The following is an 18,299-nucleotide window of genomic DNA, read 5'->3' on the forward strand; positions in this document are numbered from 1 at the left end:
GAATCTGTTTTTGAATCTTTGATGTAAATATCCCCTGGCTGCTGTTAACGCTGACATTCTGTAAACTGCTCTTTGTATATTTGTTCTGTCTTGATTTGCTAAAATAAACTTTTGTAGAAAAAAAATAAGAAAATGCAATGTTCTTCCTCTGAATTTTTGTTGTTGGCGGTATCGCCACCTACTGGTGTTGGTTCGCTATTACAGCACTTTGGATCTGAAACCCAGAGATCGCTGAGATTTCTAAAGGTTTCTGACCTTTAGTGATCAAATATTTGATAAAATATTAATCTAAGAACAGTTTCTACCAAATAATGTTCTGAGACGTCAGGTTATATAGAAAATCTTGGAGACATTCAGTGTTCAGCTGAGTCCAACGTCTCTTTATCGGCTCTGAACGCAGGTTACCACAACGCTTTGGTGCTGCGATGGTTTTTATCTTTTTACTTAAAAAAAAATCTTATAAAAGACATCTTTGAAGGCAGGGAATAATGTCTAACTAAATTAATCTTAAATAATATGTAGGCGTTTGGACAGATTGATACATTCTTTTCAAATTTGGACCAAATAAATCCAATAAAGACCTTATAAGCCTACTTCTTACACACTTTAAACGTGCATCAAGGAGCTTTATCTACCTTGTAAATCTAAATGCTGCAGCGATGCTCAGGATAACGATGGTTTAATCGTCCAAATCGAACGGTGATCTGCTGCTGATCCCAGGACAGGATCTTCACACCAGCAGCTGCTGCTGAGCTGCTTCCTGTTTGTCACCTTCTGACCTCACTTTCCCCTGCAGGCCTACTGCATCACTTTCCCCTGCAGCGGCACAGCCTGCCACCAATCCTCCTGCAGATGTGATAAATGAACGCCGCAGGTGTGAGACCTGCAGCGTTTTTATTCACATCCCCAACGGGCTGCAGACTTAACCTCAAATCAGCTACATGTTCACAGCCAAGCCACAGAGAGCACAAAGGCCGCTGGGCTGTGAGAATCTGGGGAAGTTGTTGTGAAATGCAAAGTTCAGACAAAAATGAGAAGTGAAAGATCAAAGCTGAGCTAAACTTAGATTTTATGTCGTGGAACTGGAACTGTTAAAAGTCCAGATTTATCTGATGCACAAGCGTCTATATTAAGGCGATACGACAGCAGGACGTCATGCCGGCTGACCTGATTCCTGCTCTGCTCCCATTGGCCGTGCTGTCGCTCTACTCTCAGACGCACGCTCTGATTGGCTGGCCCAATCTGCCTCATCAATGATTAACGCACCTGCCAGACACAACTGAGGGCCAAATTAATCATTGATGCCTGACCTGAAATCAGCCCTGAGACAAAAACAACGTGGCAGAAGGTTTTCTTATGGGAGGTTTCTCAGCAGGGATGCTCCTGTTCAGGGTTCTGGTTCTGCAGGACGTTTTGCCACAAGAGACGGATTTTAATTCACCAAAACACGTAAGCATGCAGACGAGAGGCAGAGATGTCTCCATCAGGGACAATTTAAAAAAGAAAAAAAAAATTAACACTATATATATATATATATATATATAACCTGGTAGATTCTGGTGGACTTCAGAACATCCAGTGGATCAACTCTACGATCATCAGATGAGCGTTCACACTGAGCCTGGTTCTGGTTCTGCTGGAGGTTCTCCTCCCTGTTAAAGGGGAGTTTTCCTCTCCACTGTCGCTTCATGCATGCTCAGTATGAGGGATTGCTGCAAAGCCATCAACAATGCAGACGACTGTCCACTGTGGCTCTACGCTCTTTCAGGAGGAGTGAATGCTGCTTGGAGAGACTTGATGCAACCTGCTGGGTTTCCTTAGAGAGGAAACTTTCTCACCAACCTGGAGGATCTGATGGAAGCTGACTTTGGAAAGAACCTTGATGATGATGTGATGTTAATTGGTGCTATAGAAATAAAACTGATTTAAATGTTTTTCTTCCACTAAACGTTCTCAGAAGCAGTGGTGCAAAGCCAGGAAACACGGTGGTGGCAGCATGATGCTTCTGCAGGAACAGGGAAGCTGGTCAGACCTTATGGGTCCAGCAGTGGTTCTGGTCTCAGCTGAGGTAGAGCTTCAGATGTTCTGGGTTCTTCTGGGAAGGTTCTCCATGCGTGGATGGCGGTTCTGTGGCTCCTTGGAGTCCAAACGCCTGTTTGAAATGTTTGAACCTACTTCATGTTGTCAGACAGGTTCTACTCAGGTGATCGTCACAGGTGTGGCTGGTCACAGGTGTGGCTGGTCACAGGTGTGGCTGGTCTCATGTGGACCAGACCGCATCCCGTCCAATCATCTGAAGTCAGGCTTAAACCACCTTTTGTTTTATTGACCTTAAGATGCACAGAGGTTTATTCATAAAGACCCGAATGTTTCTAGTTAGCGGTTTCCTGTAACCATTAAACTGATCCACCCCCCCCTCCCTACCTGGTCAGGTGGGGCGTGGTGCTTTACCTGTACAGGTGAGACGCTCAGACTCTCCTCTGGTCTGTTTATTGTGGTTTTTTGGCTGCTAAACATTTTATCATTACAAATATTCTTTAACTGATTCTGGAAGAAGTAAAAGCAGTAGTGTCCAGGTGTGACTCCGCCCCCTGGAGCAAGAGGGCGGAGTCAGATTAAAGAAGGGTGGGGGTGGGGGGGTTAGAGTAAAGATCATCACTTACAAATCAAAGATTATTTCTCTCCTACAACAACAACGATGATGATGATGATGTGCAAGTTTAACAAAACTTTAAAATAATTAATACAGTGTTTTTCTCTTTTTTTTTTTTTTCCTTCAGAGTGAGACCTCCCGTCTGAGCGGCTAACACGTGCCGAAGCTTAATGGAAAGTGTTTTTAATACAGAAGAGGAAGAACAGGAAGTGTCTGGTCCCTGGGCCGTCAGCGTGGGTTAAAACCAGGTGATGGGGGGGGGGGGGGGGGGGGGGGGGGGGGGCTTCCCGGCAGGTAAAATCCATCCAAGTAAAAGCAGCAGTAATATCTCAGACTCACTCTGTCACGATAAAATCCTCAAAGTAAAAGCTAAACTCTCAGTCTTCAGTCTGTTCAAACAGGCCCCGCCCCAAATACCTGGTGGGCGGGGCCTAAAAGTGTGCAAGGGGGCGGGGCTCAGGGCTCCATGTCCAAACCGTCCAGGGTGAGCTGGCTGCGGTGGGGGGAGTTGGGGCTGGGGGGGCTGCTGGGGTTGGAGCTGTTGGAGGGGGTCGAGTGTTTGGTGGAGTCCGAGTCCGGCTGGGCGAGAGAGAGAGAGAGAGAGAGAGAGTGAGCAGAACCTGCAGCAGTTCTCCAGAACCTCTTCAACAAACACAGAACGGGTTTTACCTCCCGGTCCAGATCCTGGTCCGGGTCAGGGGTGCTGCGTGTGGAAGCTCCTCCGCTGAAATCTGAACCAACAAACACAAACGTGACGTCACAAGAAGGCGGACACACCTGCACAGGTGTGGGCTGGATGTTGCTCGTTCTGCAGCCGGGGCGGCGCCGGTCCAGAACCCGGCTGGGAAACACACCTGCTTACATCACATCAAACGAGCGTGTTTACCTGAAGCCGTGCGAGTGATGTGAGACTTGCTTCTGTGTTGCCGGGAGATGCTGGAAAGTGGGCGGGGCTTATCTCTAATTGGGTCGTCCTGAGAGGAGGGCATCACACCCTAAACACAGACAGAACCAAAGAAGCTTATGGACCAAAGCGCCACTGCGTCCAGGCTGGGGTCCACCGCCCGGGGCCCTTTAGCTGCTCTTAGTCCCAAAGAGATGTAATGAAAATGTAATTTTATCTGTTTACAGACGACATCCATGTTTCATTATTGTCTAAGAGGGGAGGAGCGGCCGCTTTAAGTCACGATTTGCTTAAGTCCTATAAATTTGGAAAAGATTTTAGAAATTCATTCCCCATGAAAAACAGTTGTAAATTTGAAAAAAAATTGTACATTTATTTTTTAATTTCACAATGAAACAAAAACCTTTAAATAGAGCTGGACGATAATTCAATTAATATCAATAAATATCGATTGATAGAAAGAAAAGGGTCAATAAAAAGTTCAATAGAATAACAGTTTTCCTTCCTGTTGCATTCCAGCCATGTAGGTCAATATTAAATCATTACATCCTCCCAGCCAATCACAATGCAGACCCAGGAAGCTCCGCCCCCTTCAAAGAGTTCAAAGGGCATGCGTTCTTTTTTCTTTTTTAAACTTACTGTTTTGGTAAAAAGTCGGTTGAGTTTGAATTCAGTGTTTGTGTCTTTATTTAAAAACAGGTTGCTAAGCAACAGCATAAAATGGCCAGAGCTGCACTTAAAATATATATTACTGTTCCCCAGGAGTGAATGCTGCTTGTCGGGACTTTGATGCAATCAACTGGTTTCCTTATATAGGACATTTTTGACCAATCTGTATAATCTGACCCAATCTGTATAATATGATTGAACTTGACTTTGTAAAGTGCCTTGTGATGACATGTTTCATGATTTGGCGCTATATAAATAAAATTGAATTGAATTGAATATATTTTAAATTTATTGATAATTATCGATAATCAATATGATTTCTATTTTATCAATATGTTTTTTTCCTATATCGTCCAGCCCAACCTATAAAATAATCGTTTTTCCCACAATTACACCAAAATGGACCCAAAGCTGCACGACGGCAAAATGAATGAAGGCGTTTGACCCAAAAAACACGAGAAAACGACCATTTGTTCATAAATGTTGTTCATGCGCTGAATATTAGTGAATTAATGCACGCAGGCGGCAGCATCCAGCGCTCACCGTTCCCTCACATCTGCAAACATGCAGAACCTTCGACATCAGAACGCACCTATACCTGCTGGCGTGACGTGCTGCACCTTCACGCAAACACCTGATGCTGCAGCCAATCAGGTGATTCTGGTGCAATAAAAGCCAGAAACCCGCCTACGGTCTGCAGAACAGCGGCGCTTAAACCCAGTTCTGGTAGCAAGAACCCAGATCAGTCCCTCACCCTGCGTCCCGTTAGGAGGGGGGGGGGGGAGGAGAAAGAGGAGGAGAAAGAGAGCAGCTGGCCTACCCTTCCCAAAGAGGAGATGGAGGGAGAAGAGGAGGAGGAGGAAGGCTGCAGGAGGCTCTGCTGGGAGGAGGAGGAAGAGGAGGCCTCCTTCTGCAAGAAGGCGCCGGCCGATGCCGACGTCATGTGATAGATGTGCTCAAAGTTGGAGGGGGGGGATATGAGGGTGTGACGGGAGGAGGAGGAGGAGGAGGAGGGAGAAGGAGACGGGGAGGATGAGAGGGAGGTGAGGTCACCAACCTGGACATCAAAGAGAGGAAGAGGAGGAGGAGGGGTGAGGAAGGAAAGAAGAGAGGAGGAGTCAGTGATGAACGGAGCTGTCCAGGGAGGAGGAGAAGGGGGGGGGGGGAGAACATGCCATGCAGGGAGGAGGAGGAGGAGGAGGAAGAGGAGGAGGAGGAGGCGTTACCAGGGGGAGGTCCATCAGGACCTGCATGCCGTCTCCTGGTCCCATGTGGGCCACGTGGTTGAAGTTGGTCGGGTTGGAGATCATCCTGGACCGGAGCTCCGGGTCCTTCAGCATCTCCCTGACGACACACAGACGGGTCAGAACCGCGGTTCTGCTGCCCCCCGGACCTGAGGACAGAACCGGGAGACTCACCTCCTCTGCTGGAGCCGCTCCTCCTCAGGAACCTTAAAGAGGAACTTCCTTTTGCTGCGGGTCCGAACCATCAGCCTCCTGCGGTGGTCCGACGTCTCCGGGATGGCCAGGTCTCCCTCTGCCGGCACACAGAGCAACAACGATCGGGTCGGGTTCTGATCGGGTCTGGGTTCTAAGCGGGTCGTGGTTCTGATTGGGTCGGAGGTTCTTACCTGACGAGGCGTTGCTGAAGTAAATCAGACGAGGAGGTTCTGAGCTCAGCAGGTTCAGCGTCCCCTCGGCGTTCAGGGGGCGGAGCTGGGGACAGAACCAGAGGGTTTCAATCGGGTCCAGAACCGTGATTGGCCGTGTCTGAGCGGCGCCGAGCGGCGATTGGTTACCTTGTGGAGGGAGACGGTCTGGACCCACTCGGTGGTGTGAATGTCGAAGACGTCGACGCCGTACTCGCTGTAGACCGTCAGATGAGACGAGTTAGAACCTGGAGGCAGGAGAAGGCGGTCAGAAACGCTTTGGTTGGATATTTATTTATATATATATATATATATATATATATATATATATATATATATATATATATATAGTTTTTTGTGGTTAGGGAAATAAGAATATATACCATTTCTTAAGGTACATAAACCCCCCCCCCCCCCCAGCTATAAACACGTTTAGTATAGAAAGTATTTTATTTCAAATATTCTTCAGGGTTTTTTATCATTTATTTGATTTGCATATGTATTTGTGTATTTTGTACTTAAATGAATTTAAAAAAAAGTATGCCTTAGCTTTGTTATTTGTTCTCTGTACTATTCCCTGTTCGGTTTTTGTAAAAAAATAATAATAAAAAAAAATAATGCACGTAATTTTATGACGGGGTCTTCTCTTGTTCACGATTTGTCCACCAGAGGGCGCTAAACTCTTAATCGATAGTTTTAACTTTCTAATAAAACAAATTTTTAGTACAAGATTATTTGTATAACAAAATTCACCTTATAATTAAAGGTGAAAATATTTTTTCCCAGTCCTGTTTGAACAAATAATAAAACCAACAGAGTGCGTTCAGACAAAACGTTACGCAATAATATATTCCCGGACTTCTGAGCATATCCGATGATGATGTCAAGCAATACAATGGAGAATGTAAAACGCATCAATTTCATCCAGAAAACTCTTAAATATTTTCTATACGACATAGTTTAGCATTCTTTAATGATTTAATTCCAAAAAAAGTAAAAAACAAAGCAACTGGACTTGTTTTCCGTAGTTGAAGACGTTTCGCTTCCTCTCCAGGAAGCTTTCTCAATTCAAAAAGTCTGGAGTAATGATGAGTAACAAGCTTTATACTACTGCCCAAAAAAAGCCCTTGTAATGGCTTAGATAACATGCAGATTCAACAGAAACTGGTCCACTCCTCTGTAACGAGGAGTCGTTAGGGTCGTTATTGGCCTGGCTTAAAGGAACAATGTTTTGATCACCCGAATGAGGGTGAGAATTAAGGTGATGATTGGCTGGAATTAACCCTATAGATGTGTTGTACGTTATTTCTGTTTAATTTGCATGTTATCTAAGCCATTACAGGCCTTTGTTTGGGCAGTAGTATAAAGCTTGGTACTCTAGACTTTTTGAATTGAGAAAGCTTCCTGGAGAGGAAGCGAAACGTCTTCAACTACGGAAAACAAGTCCAGTTGCTTTGTTTTTTACTTTTTTTTTGAATGACCATGACCTGATGACTGAGAATCTTCATCAGCATTTAATGATTTAAGTATTTTCAGTTCCGTAATTACATTATTCTTTTGGTGACCCTGAAGTTATTCTGTTCGTAAATGAACTGATGGAACGGATTGTGCTAGCGGTACGGATCGGGCTAGCGGTACGGATTGGGCGGTGACGAGCGGTACGGATCGTGCTAGCGGTACGGATCGGGCTAGCGGTACGGATCGGGCTAGCGGTACGGATCGTGCTAGCTGTACGGATCGTGCTAGCGGTACGGATCGTGCTAGCGGTACGGATCGGGCTAGCTGTACGGATCGTGCTAGCGGTACGGATCGGTCTAGCTGTACGGATCGTGCTAGCGGTACGGATCGTGCTAGCGGTACGGATCGTGCTAGCGGTACAGATCGTGCTAGCGGTACGGATCAGGCTAGCTGTACGGATCGTGCTAGCGGTACGGATCGGGCTAGCTGTACGGATCGTGCTAGCGGTACGGATCGGGCTAGCGGTACGGATCGGGCTAGCGGTACGGATCATGCTAGCGGTACGGATCATGCTAGCGGTACGGATTGTGCTAGCGGTACGGATCGTGCTAGCAGTACGGATCGTGCTAGCGGTATGGATCGGGCTAGCTGTACGGATCGTGCTAGCTGTACGGTTCGTGCTAGCGGTACGGTTCGGGCGGTGACTAGCGGTATGGATCGGGCTAGCTGTACGGATCGTGCTAGCTGTACGGATCGGGCTAGCGGTACGGATCGGGCGGGGCCTAGCGGTACGGATCGGGCGGTAACTAGCGGTACGGATCGTGCTGTGACTACCGGTACCGGACACGTACAGCATGCCAGCGGCTGGGCGGGCCACATCAGCTCCTGGGTGCGGGAGCGCCGGCCCTGGCCGTCCACGTAGACGCCCAGCTGGCTGAAGCAGAGCAGGATCTCGCTGGCGCCGACCTCCAGGGCGTGCAGGGCGTCCATGGGCTGCTGGGACAGGAAGGCCAGAGACGGGTCGGCCAGGTTGACCAGGCTGATGGGCGACGACTCGCCCTGCAGCGCCAGCAGGGCGAAGCCCGACGAGTAGCCCACGCACAGCCGGTCCCGCAGCATCCCCAGCCACTGGACCGTGCCGGGCGCCTGCACCTCCCACAGCTTCTTATGGTACGGCTTGGCCCGGCTGATCTCGTAGCACTGGACCTGTCGGGGCGGCACACAGAACCGGGGCTATGGAACCGGACCAGGACACGGATGTGCAGCGGGGGGGCTGGGAAGTGTCTCTGACCTGACGTTTAGCAGCAGCCAGCAGGCAGGCGGGGCCTCCGGGGCGGAGCACCCCCGTCGTCAGCACCTGGCAGTTCTTGGTCTCTGCCAGCTTGGTGTCGAAGGACGACTCCACTCCCTCCAGAACCCCCCAGGGGTAAAGGTGGACCTGCCGGTTCCGGCCGCAGAGCAGGGCGACGATCTTCTCCTTGGGGATGAGCTCGATCTGATAAACCTTCTTGCTGTCGGCGGCGCGGACGATCACTGCAGCGAGACACGAGAACCGCGTCAGAATCACGCCTCAGGGTTCTGTTCTCAGATCCAAACTCCAGCTGGAGGAACTTCAGGGTTTCTGAGACTTTATAACCCATCCAGCTCAGTAAAAACAGAATTTAAATAAAACAAACACTTAATGCTTCAGGCGTTATTTTCTCACTCGGCCCTAAAAAAAGGTCCAGACTTGCAGACTGAGGTTCTGACATCGCAGCATTCATGAAAGCTGCCTCCCATCTTTGACTCACCGTCTCTCGTAACCTCGACAACAAACAGCCCCTCCTCCGTTCCCAGAGCCATCCGCTCCCGATCTGCAGAGAACAATCTACAGTAAATAAGGAGACTTCTAAAAGCTCATCTAGCTCAACCAACGCTATAATGGTGTAGGGCTGAACAATTAATCGCATTTTCAATATAATCATGATTAAAAAAAAACAACACAATTTTCAAATCGCAGAGGTCAGCAATTTTTGGCCATGCAACAATTAGTGTCCATTAGGTGTTGGTAAAATGTTTAAAGTGGGTTTGCCTCCACATGGAAGGGAAGACAGTTGCAGCAGTGAGATAATCTAATTTTATTACTTGTTTTAGAGTTTATATAATCATACATAGCATTAAGTACAGGTCAATCAGTTTAATACATAGACTTGCTTGTTGGTTGCACTATATGTTCAACAAGGATTGATGTCCAATTAAACTAAAAGCTGTTCTCTTAAATAATATTCTGATCAATAGAAATATTAAAAGTTCATATTTAAAATAGTCCTTGTTTACAAACATCTTTACTTAGAGGCCATTTTTGTTGCCTGTGGTTAATGTGGAGAAAAGTCAAAATTCACGATTTTGATTGAAATATATCGTAGGCAGAACGCAATCATTTCTGCTCTGAGTTTAGATGCTGTGGGTATTTTAGCAACTAATCCACATGGCAAGGAAACAAATTGATTTGTTGTTTGTATATGTTTTAAAACACATGATAAATCAAACTGGGAAAAAAAAAAAAAAAATCGTATTAAAACGCAATATTAAGAAAAAAAAAAATCGCAATTAGATTATTTTCCAAAATCGTTCAGCCCTACGGTGTCGATTTTAACAGGAAGATGTTTTGTTGCCTTAGGATAAAGAAATTTAGGGATTTTATATAAACAGCAATAAGTCATCAGCATAAAAAAAAACATCACTCACTACGGATTAATTAATCTAATAAGATTTCTCTGATTTTACTGTACTTTGACAAAATGCACATAAAACATCAATAAAATATAAAGTTTGTGGTGTTAACATGTGGAAAAATGGAGCGTACTTTCACCTTCTAAAAGCCCGTCAAGCTCCACCAACACTATAATGTTATTGATTTTACCAGGAAGATGTTTCGCTGCCTTAGAATAAAGAAATGTGGGGATTTTAAATAAAGAGCAATAAGTCATCAGCATAGAGCGTGACCTAAGACCCAGCTGAACGTCCTCAGTATTAGAGGAATGTCGTTCAAGGTTAGATTAATTAATCTAATAAATTATCTTAGGCTTTACTCAAAATAATCAATAAAATATCAAGTTTGTGGAAAAATTCTGATTTTTTGCAAGCCTCGTTCCTAAAGGAAGGAAAAAAGTTTAGTTGTTCATAATTAGTTTTTTCAAAAAAACAAAAGATTAAATAACAGATTCTTATTGTAATCTGCTGTAGCTTCAATAAAGCCAAACATATTTAGAAAAAGCACCTTCCATAGCGTGACTAAAACAGGAATATAATGGTAAATATGTGGAGAGAGCCGCTGATCTGCACGGTCGGTACGCACCGAGCACGGAGGCACACAGCGCCGTCTTGATGAGCGGCAGCGAGGCGTCGTACGCTTCGTGCAGCACGTGGACCTGCTGGCTCTTCAGCTGGTTCTTGGTCAGGATGTTCTGCAGGCTCTCCAGGACACGGACCCAGCGCTTCTTCTCCGCCTCGCTCTCCGCCAGCACCAGCAGCGACACGGAGGAGAACTGCGAGGCCAGCTGCGACGACGTCACCTGCAAGGCCGACAGTTAGCATGCGGCGCTACGCTCGGCGTGCTCAGAGGCGCCGCGGGGTCTCCTACCCTGAAGATGCAGGGGATGTCCTTCCTGGTGGCGTGGATCACGTCAGACGGCAACACGGAGCTGACGGACAGCTCTTCATCTCTGAAACAAACCCGGTTATCACATTAAAAACCACCTCTGCCACTGGTTGGGCTGTAGAGGCGCCTGATGGAGAAGGTTCTGATTCTGGCGGGCGTACCTGAGGTCCAGGACCAGACTGGCCACCACGCCCGGCTGGGTGGACTTCCCCTCTGGAATGTCGTAGAGGAACAGCTTACAGTCGGAAACGACAGCGAACGCTCGCTGCCAGCCCTTCTTCACGCCGCTGGGCTTCGGGACCTGCAGCGACAGAAAGGACCGAGCCGCCATTACTTCCTCTGAACCACGCGAAGACGCGCCGCTGCTCAATCGGAGGCCGGCGGCCGTACCTTGACGTAGCCCTTGTACGCCGTGCCGATGCCCCTCTGGATGTCGAAGCCCTGCAGCCTCTTGGCCTGCTCCACCGGGATGGGGCAGACGAGGGGGGCGTGGTCTTTGCAGCCGACGTGGCAGATGAAGGAGCACACTGAGGGCGGATGGAGAAGCCGACCAGTTAGAAACCGACTTGTTGCTACAAATCACCATTAAACCGGAGAACACGGCGAGCAGATTCCCCTTCTGGAGGTGTGCGTACCTTCGCAGGCGTACCCCTGCCGACTGAGACCCACCATCAGGGACGTGCAATGGGAGCACAGCGTGGGGCTGGAGAAGGTTTTGATGCTCAGCTGGTGAGCTTTGGGCTGAAAAAACACACCAAACGTCAGAATTTAATAAAAAAAAAAAAAAAAAAAAAAACGTCTCTGCCAGACCTCAGAGTTCAAAATGCGACTCCTTCCTGCGTGTCCGGGTGTCCCCATGAACGATGATGATACGACATCACCAGGAATTATCCATTTATTACTTATTTTGTAGCGTGGGATAGCAGACAACCTCTGCTAGATGTAAATCCTGGGCCGGATTCCACGACGGAGCGGATCGCTTCTGTAAGTCAGTTTATATCGGAGATGCTGGCCGATATCATCCGATACTGTTTTTTAACACTCTTATTTCTGATAATAATCTCTGATTGGGACATCCCTACCCTTAAATCAGATTATTATATGATAATAATCTGATTTAAGGGTTTATAACCAAACCATTCACAGCTTGTTGTGTTGCTCTACCATGAAAGCGGTTCAGTTTTCTACAGCTTTCTGTTGAGAACTTATTACCGGAAAACATTGGAAAACAAAATCAGAATAAAAGCAAGTTGGAATAAAATGTAGGAAAATTTAAACAAATAAAAAAAAAAAAAAACTGGAAAATGCAGGAGTTGTGTTGTGGAATGGCTTAGATATAGAAATAAAAAGGAGTACCACGCTAAGACAATTTAAAAGCAGGTATAAATATGTCATCTTTAAAAAATATGCATGTAACCCAAACATTTAAATGTGATAATTTGTAACATTTTCAATAAGTACTGCTAGATATCTTCTTCTGTACAATTGCTTTAAAATAAGACACCGTATTCATGTAAGTGTGCTTTGATTTGTAATGCCATTTATCAAAAGACTGCATATGTTACATGACATTAATATTGTAATTGGGGGTAGGTTCTTATAAGTTCTCAGAACTTCTACCTACTCCTTTTGAGCGCTACTAAAATGTCTTAACATTTCAATGTAAATCTTACTTGTATTTTTGCTCAAAGAAACTGAAAAAAAAAAAACTAAAAGCAAATATTAATCTAGTGATGGTTGTCCTTGCTAGCTCATTGATGGATTGATGTGAATATTTTCTGTTCAATAAATGAACAATATAAGTCTTTATTTGTAATTTATGTATAAAATTTAATTACATTTACCTTATATAAAATGGCATTTCTAGTGTGTTGGTTTTTGCTAATTTATCTGTTTAATATAACATTGATCAAAGTCAGGTTGCATTAATCACAAATAAATTATTAATACTTACTTACACACTGCAAAAACAGAACTAAAAATATGAAAAATCTTGAAATGAGAGTATTTTTTCTTGATTTGAGCATGTAAATAAGATTATTTGCCAATGGAATAAGATTTTTGCACTTAAAATAGGGACAATTCATCTCCATCATCTTATTTCAAGTGCTGTATATCTAATTATCTTATTTTAGGGGTAAAAATACTAATACCATTGGCAGATAATCTTATTTACCTGCTCAAATCAAGGGCAAACACATTAATTTCAAGAAAAATTCTACTTATTTTTAGTTCTCTTTTTGCAGTGCAGTACTTAGGGTTATAAACAGAGTTAAAAGAAAGTCGATCAAAACTCTCAAAGAGTTCCAGGTCTACAACATCGTTTATAGCCGTAAAAATGTTTTCAGCTAATGACCCACGCTTAACAAACAGTCTTAAGTTTATTTATTTCGTCACCACAGCCTCCTTACACATAAAACGGTTCAAGAGACGAGACAAACTCAACAAACTGACACGAGAAGTCAAAAATAAATAAAGACCTTCAGAAAACAAGGAGAAAAACTCGTCAAGAACACCATGTGAGACTAAAAGGAGGCGGAGCTTCTTGGATGATGTAATTTACCTTTGGCGCCGCCAGCGCTGAGCTCTGTGGGACGGGGGAGGGGCTTTCAGGGACCGCCGCCGCTTTCCCTTCCTGTTCACACAGACCAGACTGTTAAACAAGCAAAACCTCACATTACTCCTTTAATTAGGGGAGGGGGAGGGGGGGGCTGACCTCATTCTCAGAGACGAAGCAAGGCGAGGGGGGCGCCGAGTCCGACTTCCCGGGGGTGGAGTCTAAATCTGCGCCCTGAAAATGAGACGGAGAGTCAATGGGTGGCAGCAGCTGTGCTGACGGGTCAGAACTCTGATTCTGATGGATGAAGAGGAACTGAAGACTCCACACACACACAGAGACAGGAAAACCACAGTTTCTATGTGTGGGAGGGGCTTAATCGGTGGGCGGGGCTATGAGACATGGGCGTGGCCACTCAGAGGTCTCCCCGGTGGTTAGTGTACAGCTACCAGCTATGAGCGATGTTAGATGTGACCACTAGGGGGCGGATAGAGGCTCGGTGGTGGATTGCTGCGGGACCTGCAGTGGGGGGGGGGGGGGGGGGGGGGGGGGGGGAGACTTACTTCTTCCCAAAGGGCGAGCAGGGAGGAGGCGGAGCAAAGTGACGCCTCCATGTCACAAAGAGAGACAAGCAGTGATAATTTAGGACAGAGATGCAACCTGCGGGGCGCGTGATTGGTCGAGGAGCGGAGAGGAGACTCACCCTGAAGGTGAGGTCCGCAGCCAGAGGAGACGTGTTGAAGTAATCAAAGATGGAGTCCTGGAAGTCCGGCAGCTTCAGACCTGCGGAGACACCGACACGTCAACGTGGCGCCGCAGTCAGACGGCGGCGTCTGGGGGAGACGACGCTCACCTTTGTCGGAGCGGGAGCTTCTCTCCTCCATCTCCTTCTTCAGGTGGTCCACCTGTTCCACCACCTCCCGCCTCTTCTCCTCAGACTCCTTCAGCTTGCTGTGGGTGGAGAGAAGCAGCAGGATGAGGCCCCACGCTGACTTCCTGTCCCCCTGCGTGTAATCTAAGACTCATTTAAACTTCCTGACCTCTCCAGGTTGAGGTTGGCGGCCTTGACTTTGCGCAGCTCCTCCTGAACCACCTGCTTGGCCCTAAGCTCAGCTTCCAGGGCCGACTGCAGCTCCAGACGGGCCGACATGTCCAGCTTCTGGCTGCGACGCACCTTCCACAGCGGGTCCTGCAGGTGGAGGGAGCGACAGAAAAAAACGTCTGAAGAGGATCTGGCTGCAGGTTATTAACCGGCCAATGAGAGCAGACCATGAAGCACAGCGTGAAGCACGGGACGGACATCACGACTGGAGGACGGCGATTCTGCTTAAACACAGCAAAGACTCCTAAAGCGCCAGAAAATAAAATAAATAAATACATTTTTCAGCCAGAAACTTTGACTGGACCACATTGAGCCTTAGTGCATATCGATAAAATAGAAATATTGATCGATATCAATAACTAATTCAAAACATTTATTTTAAGTGCAGCCCTGGACATTTTATGCTGTTGCTTAATAAACTTTATTCAACCAACTTTTTACCAAAACTGTAAGTTTTTAAAAAGAATGCATGCTCTCTGAAGGGGGCGGAGCTTGGTTCCTGGGTCTGCGCTGTGATTGGTTGGGAGGATGTAATGATACATTCCACATGATAGAATACAAAAGGAAGGAAATCTGTTATTCTGTTAAACTTTTTATTGACCATTTTTCCCATATATACGCGTCTATTGATGGATATTTATATAATTGAATCATCGTCCCGCCCCAGCGTGCAGCGACGGCTTCTAACCTGCAGCTCTGAGGCGTCTGCAGAGCTGGAAAACGTTTCATAAAGAAACATTCAGTGGAGCTGCAGCTGAACAGTCAATACTGGTTGCAGGTTTTGTGAATCATTGTTGGTTCAGGGAACCTTTTAAAAGCTCCAAGTTCTGCCGTTTGACTCGTTGATAGTTAGAAACTTAGATATTAGCTTTAGCCAGTTTATTTTCTGCTTCTGCCTTCTTGTGTTTCCTTCTTGTTGGGTTTGTCTTGCTGAGAAGCTGTTTTATTGATTATCAGACGATTATTTCCCTTTTCTTGTGCATGAATTGGTTTAACACCGTGTTGGACGTTGTCTCTTTTGGTTTAAAAACCCATTTCTTTCTAAACTAACCCTGCCTGGGTTCTCCTGAACAATCAGAGCATCTATTATTAACATTTATCGCCGTTTAACTCGGACCATGAAGATCCTGACCAGGAACTTCCATTCTTCCACAGAGGAACGCCTGTTAGAACTAAACGTCCCATAAATGGTCCACATGCAGGACAAATGAGGCGGAGCGACTCCCGTACGGCGGGAAGAGGCGCCGGACGCACTCACCGTCCTGTCTCCACCAATAGGAGGCCAGGGCTTCTTAGGGGGCGTGGCCAGTCCCGCCTCAGGCTGACAGGTAGAGAGACGACATTCAGAACGACACAGAGTTACTGGAAGGAGGCCAGAGCTGCGGTGGGAACGGTTCTGCTGGGTTCTGCTGGGTTCTGGTACCAGCGGCTGCCCTGATAATGGCGGCGCCGCCCCTAACGTGGGCCAGCCTGAGGTGTGAACCGGGTCGGGTGCGTTCGGCTCTCTTACCAGCGGCCTGCTGCCCAGGCTGGAGCTCCTCAGGGTCTCCAGCTCCTCCGTCATCTTGGTGGCCAGAGCCTGCAGGTAGCCGCGGGCGTCCTTCTCATCGCTGACCCTGAGCAGGGGAGAGAAAGCAGCGGCGCTGTGGGCGGAGCTCGACCCGCGGGTCGGTTCTGACGGGTCGGTTCTGACGGGCCGGGCGACTCACCACTGGATGATTTCTGCGATCTGAGCCTCCCAGTGGGCCACGCTCTCCTTCTTGGAGGACAGGTCCTGCAGGTCGTCCTCCAGCTGCCGGTTCTGAGCCGTCAGGTTGTCCACGAAGGAGCACAGCTGCGGGGGGGGGGGGGAATCGGGTCAGAGCGCCGCCACAGAACCGCGCCGCCACAGAACCGCGCCGCCGCCGCTGTAGGTACCAGATCGTCTCGCTACCCGATGACGTCATCATACGGCAACTCAACTCAAACAAACTAGATTATCCCCGCGCTCTCCATTTGTTACAAATGAATTTTATTTTGTTAATTTACGGTTATTTTCCTGTAAATTAGTCGAGGCATGAAAACTTTTAACATCATTTTGGAATACTTGTGTGGTAGTCTGACAATTTAATCGGTAATTTTGCAGGATCAAAGTTACAACCTTAGAGAAATTTAATTCCTCCAATTTTGTTTTTTTAAGTTTTGAAGGGAAACTAAACCATAAACTCATTTCATTTTTAATAAAAGTCAGCAGCCAAATTTAATTTTATCACGGCATTCATCACTTTAAAATCAATAACGTTCATTCCTCCTTTTTGTACTGATGTTGTTCTTTCTGATCACATTTTTTTTTTTATTCCAGATGAAATTGTGATGAATTTAATTATTTTTTTATTCCAGTATTTGGTACATTTAAGATATATGCTGGATAGGGTTAGCAATATAATAGCAATATTCTTCCAAACATTGAGCCAATTGTCAAATATTTGTTGATTTTTTAATTTTTTTTGTAAAATGGCTTGAATATTTGTTCAAGCTTTTGAGAAAAAAGAAACCGCTAAATTAACTAAATAAAATTGATTCGTTACAAATGCAGACCGCGGGCTCTATGTAGTTTGTTTGAGTGGTGTTGCCATAATGTGACGTCATCAGGAGGTGCAGGGACCGAGTCGATCTGGTACCTAGACCGGCACGCCTGGCCGGTTCTGGCCGGTTCTGACCGGTTCTGGCCGGTTCTGACCGGTTCTGGCCGGTTCTGGCCGGGTCCGCTCACCTTGTCCGTCTCTGCCGTCAGTTTGCGGTTCTCCTCCGTCAGCATGTTCTTCTCCCGCTCGTGTTTCTCCTTCAGCGCCGCTACGGCTTCGTCCATCTCGTTCTGCCTGCAGAGCCACAAGCACGCCTGGTTCAGAACCAGAACCAGAACCCAAACCCGACCCGGCACCTTGGGGGCCTCCGGCACTCACCGGTCCCGGTTGGCTTTGTCCAGCTTGTCTCGCAGCTGCAGCAGCTCCTTGTTGGCGGCGAGCCGCGCCCCCTCGGACTCCTGCAGGTCTTTGCGCAGGTTCTTGATCTCGCCGGAGTGGGCCGAGTCCTTCCTCAGCAGCTCCTCCTCGTAGAACAGAACCTTCTTGTCCAGCTCCGCCTTCAGACGGGACAGCTCCTGCTGAGACTCTGCTCCTCCTCCTCCTCCTCCTCCTCCTCCGCCCGCCGCTGCCGCTCCCCGGCCCTGCTGGGACTGAAAGCACAGCCGGGATGACTCGGTTCTGCGGGCCCAGCGGTCCGGGTCGGCGCCGCCTCCTGTCGTCAGAGCGGTTCCGCTCACCTTGAGGCTTCGCAGCTCCGTCTCCAGCTGCTTGGAGTAAACCTCGCTGTTCTCCCGCAGCTTGCGCTCCTTGGAGGCCTCCGCCTTCGCCTCGTCCAGCTCGGCCTCCAGCTGACAGACAGAACAGGGCAACGCTCTTATTGTGAAAGGACAGTTATTTAAAGAGAGAAGAAGAAATGAAAAACAACCCAGAGGAGGAGGCGACCTCGTTTTAACGGGCGAGGAAGGAAATTAAACATAAAACAGTAGAAATGAGTGTGATGAGGTCAGACTCCCTCTGCTGGCCATGAGGAGCAACTGCAGCTGCTTCCCTGCAGCAGAGGTCTGCAGACAACTTGGTCAATGTTTCTAAATGTAAAGGTAACTG

General features: G+C 47.1%; 1 protein-coding gene across 3 annotated transcripts in view; it reads right to left on the reverse strand.

The window, feature by feature from the left end:
- Positions 1 to 2,305: 2,305 nt before the first annotated feature.
- The window catches only part of cdc42bpb (CDC42 binding protein kinase beta (DMPK-like)), a 33,019-nt gene continuing 17,025 nt past the window's right edge, over positions 2,306 to 18,299 (reverse strand). Inside the window, exons 13-39 of one of the 3 annotated variants that reach the window (XM_036130575.1) lie at positions 17,933 to 18,043; positions 17,574 to 17,845; positions 17,384 to 17,489; positions 16,341 to 16,465; positions 16,142 to 16,247; positions 14,570 to 14,718; positions 14,383 to 14,480; positions 14,233 to 14,312; positions 14,093 to 14,137; positions 13,689 to 13,763; positions 13,536 to 13,607; positions 11,608 to 11,713; positions 11,363 to 11,499; positions 11,134 to 11,273; positions 10,955 to 11,036; positions 10,670 to 10,886; positions 9,123 to 9,185; positions 8,624 to 8,865; positions 8,184 to 8,538; positions 6,025 to 6,122; positions 5,857 to 5,941; positions 5,645 to 5,762; positions 5,453 to 5,570; positions 5,047 to 5,283; positions 3,540 to 3,648; positions 3,323 to 3,384; positions 2,306 to 3,232 (exon numbers count right to left, since the gene is read on the reverse strand). In XM_036130575.1, the coding sequence (XP_035986468.1) occupies positions 3,110 to 3,232; positions 3,323 to 3,384; positions 3,540 to 3,648; positions 5,047 to 5,283; positions 5,453 to 5,570; positions 5,645 to 5,762; positions 5,857 to 5,941; positions 6,025 to 6,122; positions 8,184 to 8,538; positions 8,624 to 8,865; positions 9,123 to 9,185; positions 10,670 to 10,886; positions 10,955 to 11,036; positions 11,134 to 11,273; positions 11,363 to 11,499; positions 11,608 to 11,713; positions 13,536 to 13,607; positions 13,689 to 13,763; positions 14,093 to 14,137; positions 14,233 to 14,312; positions 14,383 to 14,480; positions 14,570 to 14,718; positions 16,142 to 16,247; positions 16,341 to 16,465; positions 17,384 to 17,489; positions 17,574 to 17,845; positions 17,933 to 18,043 (3,531 nt within the window). In that variant the 3' untranslated portion in view covers positions 2,306 to 3,109. The remainder of the gene's footprint in view (positions 3,233 to 3,322; positions 3,385 to 3,539; positions 3,649 to 5,046; positions 5,284 to 5,452; positions 5,571 to 5,644; positions 5,763 to 5,856; positions 5,942 to 6,024; positions 6,123 to 8,183; positions 8,539 to 8,623; positions 8,866 to 9,122; positions 9,186 to 10,669; positions 10,887 to 10,954; positions 11,037 to 11,133; positions 11,274 to 11,362; positions 11,500 to 11,607; positions 11,714 to 13,535; positions 13,608 to 13,688; positions 13,764 to 14,092; positions 14,138 to 14,232; positions 14,313 to 14,382; positions 14,481 to 14,569; positions 14,719 to 16,141; positions 16,248 to 16,340; positions 16,466 to 17,383; positions 17,490 to 17,573; positions 17,846 to 17,932; positions 18,044 to 18,299) is intronic. The other 2 variants (XM_036130576.1, XM_036130577.1) reach the window with 2 other exon arrangements.

This window comes from Fundulus heteroclitus, unplaced genomic scaffold (assembly GCF_011125445.2).
Source record: "Fundulus heteroclitus isolate FHET01 unplaced genomic scaffold, MU-UCD_Fhet_4.1 scaffold_36, whole genome shotgun sequence".
NCBI classification, from domain to species: Eukaryota; Metazoa; Chordata; class Actinopteri; order Cyprinodontiformes; family Fundulidae; genus Fundulus; species Fundulus heteroclitus.